The 11,811-nt window shown below is 44.5% G+C and overlaps 1 protein-coding gene and 1 long non-coding RNA gene across 3 annotated transcripts; both read left to right on the top strand.

Annotated features, from left to right (window-relative positions):
• The first annotated feature begins 2,761 nt into the window (after positions 1-2,761).
• Positions 2,762-5,423, top strand: LOC129834493 (uncharacterized). Its single transcript, XR_008756274.1, has 3 exons — positions 2,762-2,953; positions 3,947-4,013; positions 4,119-5,423. It is a non-coding gene; the product is annotated as an uncharacterized LOC129834493 (long non-coding RNA).
• An 884-nt stretch (positions 5,424-6,307) lies between these two features.
• On the top strand, positions 6,308-10,983 carry gpr37l1a (G protein-coupled receptor 37 like 1a). 2 transcript variants are annotated; one of them, XM_055911847.1, is made up of 2 exons: positions 6,308-6,909; positions 8,260-10,983. In XM_055911847.1, exons 1-2 carry the CDS (start codon positions 6,505-6,507, stop codon positions 9,229-9,231), a joined length of 1,377 nt encoding a protein of 458 aa, XP_055767822.1. In that variant the 5' UTR covers positions 6,308-6,504; the 3' UTR covers positions 9,232-10,983. The 2 variants fall into 2 exon arrangements, with proteins under 2 accessions (XP_055767822.1, XP_055767821.1); XM_055911846.1 differs by having other exon boundaries at positions 6,308-7,173.
• The last annotated feature ends 828 nt before the right edge of the window (positions 10,984-11,811 follow it).

Genomic DNA, 11,811 nt, shown 5'->3' with positions numbered 1-11,811 from the left:
AAATAGATGTGCGTCATCTCTCGGGGTTATCAGGATCTGTTTTTCATCTGCCTCCTGAGGGATGCTGCTGCCTTCCTCTCTACTGTTTGATGATTCATTGTTAATTAAACAGTGGCCAGAACAGTGATAACTAAAATAACTACAATAAGGTCCCTTTCATAATAAAGGTGATGATGGTGGCTATATTTCTCCATGAAATGATTGCATACAGAAAATATTGGACGTTTGGAAGGCATCTGCTGTAACAGGAATAAAACTATCAATTGTATGTCAGTCAAGACCATAGGTGTGTTCGAATACCCATACTAACATACTGTATACTACATACTTAATGAGTATATACCACATACTATATACTATTAGTTCCTTTTTGTATACTGTAAACGAAAGGTATCCTTTCAGTTGAGCGTACTAGCGCTTCGCCTGTCTACCGGAAGTTGATGCTGTTGCTATGCAACCACTAGCTTGGTAGCATAACAAATTACTAGCTAGGCATTTTACGACTTCATTAACAATGTCCATTGAGAACGCATAACGACTGTACCACTTAGCTAAGAATGATGTGAATAATCAAGTCAATAAATGTTGGGTAGATAATTAGGCAAGTTCAATGTATTAGTAGCTAAATAACATTAGATAGCTAGCTAACATACCAGTACATACTGCTATAATGATATGTTATGCGGTTCGTAAGGATAGCGTAGCTAACAAATTGTCAGCCAACATAGCGTGTAACATAACTCATTTGAAAAGTCATTACTTTATTTTATAATTGTTATTTTATAATTGGTTAAAGCAATACATTTGTATCCGCTCTCGTCGGACTTCGGCTGCATATTTTCCACTATTTTCCTCAAATCAAATCCACGGCCATTTTCTGAATAATCGTATTATGGGGCCTAAAAGCACGGAAGTAATGTCCACTGCTTGTCCAATAAGCATACTACATACTCAATTTACGTCACAAATAGTACGGTTAGTATGAGTATTCAAACACAACTCATGACTTTCTCTGTCATACCTTAGCAGGTGGCAAGCAACCTTAGTTGAGAGAGCGAGAGAGAATCTTACACTGTCTCTGTGTGGTCATATTGTGTAATTACATGAGAGGTGACAGGGTCCACATCTGCCTTCAAATGCATACAATTCAATATGATACACATTAGGAAACCATTATAAACAAGTATTGATTAATTTCCCTGCCACAGACCAGCGTCCTGTCCTGTGGGTGTACTTGTACATCAAGCTGCATAATGCTATGGAAACAGGAGATAGACTTACTATTTATTAAATTAAATTAAACTAATACTTAGTGTTACTTTGAGCGTTTATTATTGTTCTTGAACCCTATCGAAACTACAATTATCAGTACTTCCCAGATGGAAAAGCTGCCTCGTATATTGGGACTATATGAGCTACTTTAGTAATCTTTAATGTAAAAGGGGGAAATCCTAGACATTGTCTTAAGTTATGATACCAACATCTTCAACCCCTCCAGGTTTGATGTTTTAACATTAACAACAACAGCTTGAGACACATTGAGAGTTTAGTCATTACAAAGATGGAGAATACCCAGCTAGCATATTTGGTTTCTTGGAAGTTCTGGGAACGTATGTTTTTGTTTTACAATTACTTAGGGAGAGGTGCGAATGGTATGCACCAGATCTCCAGTGCTCACCCACAGCTCGGTTCAACCTGTGCCTGCACTCTGGAGGGTCCGGGCTAAAGTGGTCATCCAGCCTGGAGGAGTTGGATGACTTACTTAGGGAGAGGTGCGAATGGTATGCACCAGAGCTCCAGTGCTCCCGCACAGCCCGGTCCTTCCGGTGCCCCTCTACGCACCAGGCCTCCTGTAGGTCTTCCCAGCCTGGTGGGTCCTGTGGCAGCCCCACGCACCAGGCTGTCTCTCCGTCGCCTCCCTCTAGGTCCGCCCGTCTGTCCTGAGCTGCCAGAGCCGCCCGTCAGTCAGGAGCTGCCGGAGCCGCCCGTCAGTCAGTCAGGAGCTGCTGGGGTCGCCCTTCACTCCGGAGCTGCCGGAGTCGCCCTTCACTCCGGCGCTGCCAGAGTCTCCCGTCTATTCGGGGCCCGCTGCTAGGGTCCCCAATCCGGGGTCGGTGGCGAGGGTCGCCGCTCCAAAGGCGCCATATAAGTGGGCCAAGACTATGGTGGAGTGGGGTCCACGTCCCGCACCAGAGCCACCACCGCGGTGAAATGCCCACCCAGACCCTCCCCTATAGGTTCAGGTTTTGCGGCCGGAGTCCGCAACTTTTGGGGGGGTGGGGGGGGGGGGGGGGGTACTGTCACGTTCTGACCTTAGTTCCTTTTTTATGTCTTTATTTTAGTTTGGTCAGGGTGTGAGTTGGGGTGGGCATTCTATGTTGTTATTCTATGTTTTGTTCTGTGTATTATATTTCTATGTGTTTGGCCTAGTATGGTTCTCAATCAGAGTCAGGTGTCGATCGTTCTCTGATTGAGAATTATACTTAGGTAACCTGTTTTCCCACTATGGGTGGTGGGTAGTTCATTTCTGTGTCTGTGTTTCACCATACAGAACTGTTTCGGTTGTTTGTTTGTGTTTTTGTTATTTTGTTCTGTGTTCATTTGATTCATTATAAATCTAATTATGGACACTTACAACGCTGCACATTGGTCCGATATTTCCTACTCCTCCTCAGACGAAGAGGAGTACCGTTAATCCAAGGACCCAAAACTTTTGAAGAAGTGGCTCCGTGTCCTGAAGAGGAAGGAAGCGCCAGCTCGAGCTTGCAGGATCTACAGACAGCAATTTGCGGAGGTAGACTTCGCAATGAAGCCTTAGTAGCCTCATTAATTTTGTTGGAAAGGGGAGACATTGTGCTTTACATTGGTTTTGATATTACAGTTGATCTGGAAGTATTACGTTTTTTGAGCGCAAAAATAAGGTAAATTGTACGGACCAAGGCGATGTACAAAAGTGAGTGAGTTTACATTAATTCAACAAGGCAATGAGCTGCGTCAGGTCTTTTTAAAAATGGCGGGTGGGGAGCGAAGGCTACGAAGTGATCTTGAAAGGGGGAAATATGTTGTGTGAAGAAAACAGGTTTTTTCACCCGATTTGTCCAACTAATCAACTTTAAAATGTAAATAAAACAAAGAGTTTATGTAATGTCTCATCACATACCTGTTTGAAGGTTTGTGTCGAATTTGAAGAGGGGTTTAGGGCTGCGCTACCTTTAGCCTCACAAGTGAACTGCAGCTGTTCCGGCTTTTAAATGTCATGATGGCTCGCAGTAATGACGCGCAAAAAAATGCAATTGGCACCCTAGTCATGAAATATTACTTTAATATTAGCAATAATTATATTAATTTAGACAAATTCATGAATAATGAAGTTTTCTTACAAGTGTATGTGGTTAAGCATGATTTTAATCTGTGAGAGAAGGGCTACCCCTGGTGGAAAGAGGCTGTATGGCACAAAATGAGTTGGAAATGCGCGCTGTATGTAACATAGTGACACATCACGATGTAGCGTACAGCGTCGGAGGGGTCAGTTTTTTCCTCTTTTCTCAAATACTCTTAGCCCATTACCATGTCAATCAACGCTGAATCGAAACGTAGTTCACACCCCAGATTGATGCCAACAGTCACTACAGTCCCATTCATTTTTCATTGCAACCTCTTTTGAATGTCGCGGTTACGCACATTTGTACGGAATGGGGTGAGTTTACATTAGTTACTGTAGCTACTTTCCACCTCAGATAGTCAAGTACTGTAATGCATTTTGTGTGTGTGTGTGTGTGTGTGTGTGTGTGTGTGTGTGTGTGTGTGTGTGTGTGTGTGTGTGTGTGTGTGTGTGTGTGTGTGTGTGTGTGTGTGTGTTGACAAAGCCTACAAGACAGGTAGCTTGTTAATGCCAACTGATATATTTGGGTTCAGATGTCTTAACAAAACGTTTTTTTGTTTTCAGGATGACATCTTCATCCCTGAAACTGTTTAAATCCTGGAGGAGACTGCAGGAGGCAGAGGAGATATGTGTAATCCATGTTATTTCTAAGGCTATTGTTAATTTCAAGTATATGCAGTGATTCTTTAATATATCTATAGCCTAATAGTTGCCTTAATTTCTGTTCTACCAACAGGAAAGAACGGTTAGTACAGCATGCCAAACTGACCCCTGGGTGCCAGTGTTCTTGTGCTGCGGTGGAGAAGAGGTCCACCGAGACCATGACTAAAGAGCTCAGTGCCCAGCTAGATTGTGCTCACAACCATCCGTATACATCTGAGGCCTGCCCCTATACACCACAGATGGACCTGACGGAGAGTGAGATCTGCGAAGACCATAAAAGATCACTTTGGGGGAGCGGGCTGGTGTTCCGAAAATGGAGAAGGAGCAGGCCATTCAACAGCAAATTCAAAGATTAACCCATCCATAAAAGGAATCGGGGTGGAATTGTTTTTACACCAATATTTTTTTTTATACCCGTTTCAACCTTGTCCCGGTCCTGCTGTTTCGACTCTCTCTCTCAACCTATGAATGAATGCTCAGCTATGAAAAGCCAACTCACATTTGCTCCTGAGGTGTTGAACTGTTGCACCCGCTATAACCACTGTGGTTATTATTTTTTATATAAAAAGGGCTTTTGTAAAATACGATTGATTGTTTGCTGTGCTGGATCCTGTGTATTCACTAACTGTCTGAGTGACGGGACATTTTTATAGTATCTGTAACATATTTCGGTGTGTACTTAATCTGCATCTTAACTTCTTAAAATGACAATCAGCAGTAGAAACAATACCTCCCTGCTCTTTTGGTAAAAATCTGAGGGATGGAGAAATGTAACCACTCTCAAATTCATAGACAGCGCTATAGATGCAAGGACTGACCATCCATGATATCAAAATAGTAATCATGTCTCTATGATCTGTTTCCACTACCATGTACACAGTTCGCTTTGGATAAATGTGTCTGCTAAATTGCATATGTCATTAAAGTCTACTTTGATGAACAGCCAAAAAGCACATCAAATCTGATATTTTAAGCCACATTCCAAGTCTGATACAAATCTGATTCCCGGCCATGTGACTTACGTCTGAACGGTCAAATGTGATTTATTTGTCCTCAAGAAGTGTTTTTTTTTAGACTGTTATTTGGCATATCTTGTTGCTCACTAGCTACTGTGTTCACAGTTTGACGAGAACACGTGGTAGCTTAATAGCTTGTTAATTGTTTACAAATAAATGAGTCAACGTGCTAGAAAGCTAAATGGCTAGTTGAATACTGTGGCTAGCCAAACATTATTTGTTTGGAAAGTTGGATCATCTTATCCTTTGCGGCTTTAAAAGTGTTTTTACATTATAATTTCCTACATTAAAAAGCAACTGGAAAACAGCAACTTGTCACGATTGGTGTTTTTAAATCACTGATAAGTGATCTTGAGACTGATTCCCTGACCTGTCAATGTTTTTAATTTGCTGTTTTTTAATTGTTGTTATACTCTTGTGAATTCTGTGGTTTTTACTAGATTACTTGTAGTTTTTCATGTTGTTTGTTTGTCATTTTTGTAATGACTTGGTGCTGCCTATCTTGACCAGGACGCTCTTGAAAAATAGATTTTAAATCTCAATTGAGCCCTTCCTGGTTAAATAAATAAATACAAATAATTGTGTGTGGGGGGTACAGCGATAATGTAGTCATTTAAAAAATAATGTTAAACACTATTATTGCACAGAGTGGGGCTATGTAACTTATATTTTTTTGTCACTTAGCAGACACACTTATCCAGAGCAACTAGGGTTAAGTGCCTTGCTGCTCAAGGGCACATTGGCAGATTTTTCACCTAGTCAGCTCGGCGATTCAAAACAGCGACCTTATTGTTACTGACCCCAAGCTCTTAACCAGCTGGCTAACTGCCACCCCGCAAGTATGATGTGACGTTTTAAGCACATTTTTACTCCTGAACTTATTTAGGCGTGCCATAACAAAAGGCTGGAATACTTATTGACTCAAGACATTTCAGCTTTTCAAAAAGGTCAAGGGCGTGAATACTTTCTGAAGGCACTGTATGTTATAATAAATAGTATTAATCTAACTCAAATCATCTTTTCATGAATAAGAAAAGGACTGAAAGTGTTACCTGGTGCCCCAGTCTCCCCTATTGTGGGACTTTTTTTTTGCCACTTTTGTGGGAAACATGGCCAATATTAATTGCCTTGCTTTGATTGAACTGAACTAGGCTTTTGCTCTGAATACAGGGCTTGAGGTCCTTGTCTCGCCCATCTAGGCCACCAGAGGGCGGATGTTGTCTCTTGAATGTGCAGGGCATGAGTGAATAACGGCCACCCTTGTTGGAGCCAGACAGACGCTCAAAACTTCTACATCAGGACCAGCCGGTGGACGGATTTTTGGATACGGTTCTGAAACTATTTGTGAATACATTTAGGCTTTTATTGAGTTATCCCTTATGAACAAACTCAACACTTTCAGAATATTTACGTACTTTGCTCTGAGCGTTCTATCAAGGTAAAATGACTCCGCTTTTTGCTTTGTTCATACTTTTCCTGAGGGCTGCGGAGCCCCGACATGTCGGCTCTGGTTACACGGCGCTGAGGACCCAGGACAGGGACGGGTCAGCACGTGTATTAACCACGGGGAACGGAGAGTCAGACACTGCGGTGAATCAGAATCAGATTGGAGGAGGATATATCGAATCTCTGTTGCAGGAACCAGACGCAAACCCAAAGAGAATCCCCAGGGGCGCCAATGATGGGAGCTCGAGAAAACGGGACCAGCAGTCTCCCCACAGCTACCGACATCCCAGACCGTATGACCCGGACGGCTACTTTACCACGCCCAAGAATGCACACCTGGCCAACAGCACTCCAGACAGAGATTTCAAGGGGTCGGTGCTGCTCCACAACCCACTCTACCCGGTAACTGACAGCTCCTACCGGGCTTACGCAGTGATGCTGCTGGCCCTCATCCTATTCTCCATGGGCATCGTCGGTAACCTCGCGCTCATGTGTATCGTTTGGCACAACTATTACCTGAAGAGCGCGTGGAACTGCATCCTGGCCAGCCTTGCGTTCTGGGACTTCCTCGTGCTCTTTTTCTGCATGCCGGTGGTCGTCTTCAACGAGCTCACCAAGAGACGGTTGCTAGGCGACCTGTCGTGTCGGATTGTGCCTTACATGGAGGTAAAAAGTTCACATTGAACGTCCACGTACGTGAGGACCTTTCGGCCGTGTGCGTTCACAAGCGCAAAGAGATGCACCTGTTGCGTCATGCGCAGGTGCCCGTTATTTCTGCATAGGATCTAGCTCTCCTCGTTCTCCCATTATTGAACAGTAGGGCTAGGCCAGTCATACACACAAGTTTTCATACTTTTGTATAAATACAAATGATTATACCTCGGTACACATATAGGGACGACGTGATAGGTAGCACATATATAAATAAAGAGTCCATGAAGAGATACAAAGAACTCTTATTGTAAAATGTCTTATCTTTTTATTTATATATATGGGTGATAGGCTACTATTCACATATTTATGAGTAGGAATACTCCCTGTGTTAGTGCAATGGGGCATCTGCCATCAGGGCTGAAATAGTCCACTTGCAGGTTTGATGGTGCTAGCCCAGTTCTGGCTGTTCTACTTGTCTGGGTATTTATATATTTCAAACACAAACTATACTAAATCACTATAATGTGTGTGTTTTATAGTTGTAATTACACTATGTGCACCACTGCCCGTGTATATAGCTGTCTTCAGACCGCCCCAGTCTGCCAGACCCCTCTGTGTTATGGTAGTTAGCCCATTGTTATGCTAACAAGTGCCCCACGTTAATAGTTTGGCAGGGTGTGCTTAACTAATTTAGGTTGTTAGGAGCTCTATCGAGGAGGGGGGATCTGGGTCAGACAGGACGCTCTAATGTTAGTCTATATGCTCTTTTTAACCAAGCTTAGGACATTTGCATATTCCTGGGGCATCTATTCGAGGCGGTAGTGCTTCCCCCAGTTTTTTCTTTGGCGAGTTCGAGAAGCCTCAGAATCGGCATCAAGACCTGCCAAATGAACATCTTGTATTGAAACCAGTGTCACTCCATCTATCCCATTCACTCTCCCTCTCCTTTCCACTGTCCTCTTCTCTCCTCTCCTTCTTTGCCCTCACCCCTCTCTCCCATCTTCACTTTCTCTGCCTGTTTCGCTTCCCTCTCTACATCTCTCCGCCATCTTCTTCCTTACTTCTCCCTCTGTCCTTCTCCTACCCCTCTCCTTCCAGGTGACCTCCCTGGGAGTAGCCACGTTCAGCCTGTGTGCATTGACCATCGACCGGTTCCACGCAGCGACCAGCCCACAGCCCCAGGCCCCGCGGGTGGAGCCCTGCCAGTCCATCCTGGCCAAGCTGTCTGTGGTCTGGATCGGCTCCATGGTCCTGGCTGCTCCAGAGCTGCTGCTGTGGCAGCTCACCCAGGAGGTCTCCGTCCAGCCAGGGGGCTTCGTGGTGGACCTGTGTATCCGGAGGCCCTCCCTCAGCCTTCCTGAGTCGGTCTACTCGCTGGTGCTGACCTACCACGAGGCCCGCATGTGGTGGTGCTTCGGCTGCTACTTCTGTCTGCCGCTCCTCTTCACCCTCGCCTGTCAGCTGGTGACGAGACACGTTGTCGCTGAAGAGGCACGGAGGAAACAGGGGACAACCACAGTAGTAGGAGGAAAGAGAGTACCCCCTTCCTCCTCCTCCATCTCCTCATCATCGTCATCCTCCTCCGCTCCTAAGAAGCAGCAGCAGCTGAAGAGAGAGCGTAGGTTGAGTTCTACGGTCGTGGCTTTGGCCATCGTTTACGCCGTGTGCAACCTCCCCGAGAATGTCTGTAATATCGCCCTGGCCTACATCGCCAACCCCGTCTCCACGACAACTGAGGCCCTGCTGGCTCTGATTGGCCAGTTCCTGTTGTTTGTCCGTTGCTCGGTGACACCGGTGTTGTTCCTGTGTCTGTGTCGTTCACTGGGCCAGGCCTTCATGGACTGTTGTTGTTGCTGCTGTGAGGAGTGTCTACCAGACGGAGCCTCTTCATCATTGTCTTCCTCGACTACCGCCACAGCGGCCTCCACCTCCCTCTCCTCTCCGTCATCACTCTCTCCGTCCTCCACCAAGGAGGAGAAGCTGACGATTGTGTCTGGGACCACACCAGCCATCTTCTATGACAAGGCCAAAGACAGCTCCTCTCTCATTGTCATTGGAACACCCTGCTGAGGTCCTCTCCCTGACTAGCCAGGAGTCACTTCATTGGAGCACAAAGTGACCAAGCTACCCTTAGACCTCCAGACCTCCAGCTCTCTTACCCCAACCTCTCTCGGCCCACGGTGGCTGTGCTGGGCATTGAACTGAATGAAGATAAAGGATCTCTATGATGCTGGGTCTTTAGAGAGTGACTTATTTGACCTTTATTTTACCAAGAAGACTATTGAGAAGAAAGGTCGGCACTGTTGACATCATCATGCATAGGGGGCGACTTCCTGCTTAAAGCCCACTTTTTATGAGTTTAAGGTCATTGTTTTTGAGATAATTTGTGCTTATGACTACTTGATGGGCTTTGGTTGTCTTCAATCCCTCCCAGCCGTGAGATAAGTTATGAAGATAACTTAACCATTATGACACGAGACAACATATCAATTGTAGTGGTGGAGCTGAAAGCTAGAAGAGAGCTGAATCAACTGCCATAAACTTTTCTCAACTTTTTTTTTACTCATTTCTATACTCTCTTATAATAAAAAGAACACCAACAAAGAAGTTCCATTATCCTTACAAAAAAAAGGAAACAATTATCTTAGCTGTGAATAATGGTCTGGATTCTTGGTGTATTTTTTTTTTTACTTCCTGAGTCTTTATTAGTGGAGATTAACAACAGAAAGAGCCTTTGAGGGATCCTCTGACTGTGTCTGTGGGGTACATGTTCCCTCTCTAACCTACTTCTAACCCCCTGCACCCCATCTCACAGTGATCGACAAGGGAAGGAATGTGGTAGAATGGTACCCGTCAAACGCCAGTCATAACACCCACTACTGCTGGTGACAGACTGTTTACATGTGGTGTAAATATTCATTGACCTTGTCATTAGCTAAGTAACTAACAACCAGTACAGTGTAGTCGTCTAGGATCTCTCCAGAGCAATGTGACAGTGGGTGCAAATCAACGGTCTGGTGTGTTAAGAATTGTTCCAGTATTGTTTGTTGTGTTGCTCAGGGTTTTCTCATCATTTTGCCCGTCAAAAACAATGCTGCTGAGCATCTTCTGCAGAGCTACGAACATTGCTCAGGGCCCGTATCCACCAAGCGTCTCAGTCTAGGAATGCTGATCTAGGATCAGTTTTGCCTTTTGGATCAAACTTGAATATTATTATATAGACAGATCCTTTATCAGCACTCCTACTCATGAGACGCTTTGTTGACACCGTGCCCAGATTTTACACCACGTCTATTCTACAGATAAACACTATTATTATTATTATTAAAAGCGATTAGTGTAACCGCTAGTCTACACAATGGCTCCTGTGTCAATATATTGATATACTGTATGTCGAGATAGAACCTAACCAATCCCTATCAAAATGGTGAATCTGTGTAGAGTACAATCTGACTGATACAATGCTGATATCTATTGTGGTTTGCTGTCATGTGACACAATACTGGAATTTCGACCTGCTCAGATTGCAGGACCCAATGAACAATATTTTAGTGTACATGTTTCAGTGTATTTCAGTTTACATATGTGTACAATCTGGAAAACTTTCACTCCTCAAAAAGAGATCAGTCAAATCATATGAATGTAGTAAAAAAATATCAATAAATCCATTGTTTTTCTTTGGAGTTAGTATATATTCTCTTATATTGTGAATTTACTGCAATTATGTCTGATTTGAATCTAACATAGTTTATCTGAGGTAGTATTTCGTAGCGGGTGTTTTGTATGTTTTTTATTCTGTGCTCAATAAATAGTGAGACAGTGTCTGTGGTCTTGTTTTTACTGGCAAATAAATCATGGCTGAGGGAAGCATGCATCTATCAGAGCATGAACAAGTCACTGTCAATTTAAAGAGACCACCACGTCTGCCCACACACACACACAACCACACATGCACGCACATACATGCACACACACGGACGCATACACACACAAGTACACACACACATTCTCTGTCACAGACACATATACACATCCATCATCCCTCTCACACACACACTAACAGCACAGAGGACATTGACGGTGAGGATCCTTCGGCTGGTCGACCCTGTCTTATGTGTTGCGTCTCGGCTCCCTGAGCTGAAATATTTGTCCTCCCACTTAGTTCTGCCTGGGCCTGAGAGGGGGGGGGACTCTCATAAGGAGAGCATTGTTCCTCAGCCCTCTCCCCAGTCCCAGTCCCCTCACTGCATATCAATGTCCAACCGCCGGGGGAGTTGCCAAGCTACCGTCACATTGAAGTCCCCCTCGCAGTCACCAAACAGAACCAAGAGAGGGAGACGAGAGGAGAGAGGGAAGAATGAGGGAAAAAGGGGGCACTAGGCGACCAAAACAACCGGCCCTTTCCCAAACCCTTCAGTTCCCCTGTGGTTCCCATGACGACGGACGAGGGGCCTTTTCTGGTCTGGTCTCTTGTTTGTTCGGGCCAGACGTTCCGTTTTTTGCTGCGCATGAAATTCTCCTCTGTCTACCAAGCCACCATTGAGTGTCTGAGGCTGCATAATGGGAAGGTTCATTAAAATGAGAGGCCTTATCGCTCTCTCAGACTGCTTACTTTTCTCATCAGACAAGGTTTTCAAACCTGATCTGCAT

This window comes from Salvelinus fontinalis, chromosome 3, assembly GCF_029448725.1.
Source record: "Salvelinus fontinalis isolate EN_2023a chromosome 3, ASM2944872v1, whole genome shotgun sequence".
Lineage (NCBI taxonomy): Eukaryota > Metazoa > Chordata > Actinopteri > Salmoniformes > Salmonidae > Salvelinus > Salvelinus fontinalis.
The sequence above is the reverse complement of the archived record's forward strand: the minus strand, read 5'-3'. Positions and strand labels throughout refer to the sequence as shown.

Coding starts and splice junctions, on each gene's coding strand:
- gpr37l1a (XM_055911846.1), top strand. CDS start 6,505: ATGACTCCGCTTTTTGCTTTGTTCATACTTTTCCTGAGGGCTGCGGAG. Junction 7,174..8,259: donor GGATTGTGCCTTACATGGAG/GTAAAAAGTTCA, acceptor CTCTCCTTCCAG/GTGACCTCCCTGGGAGTAGC.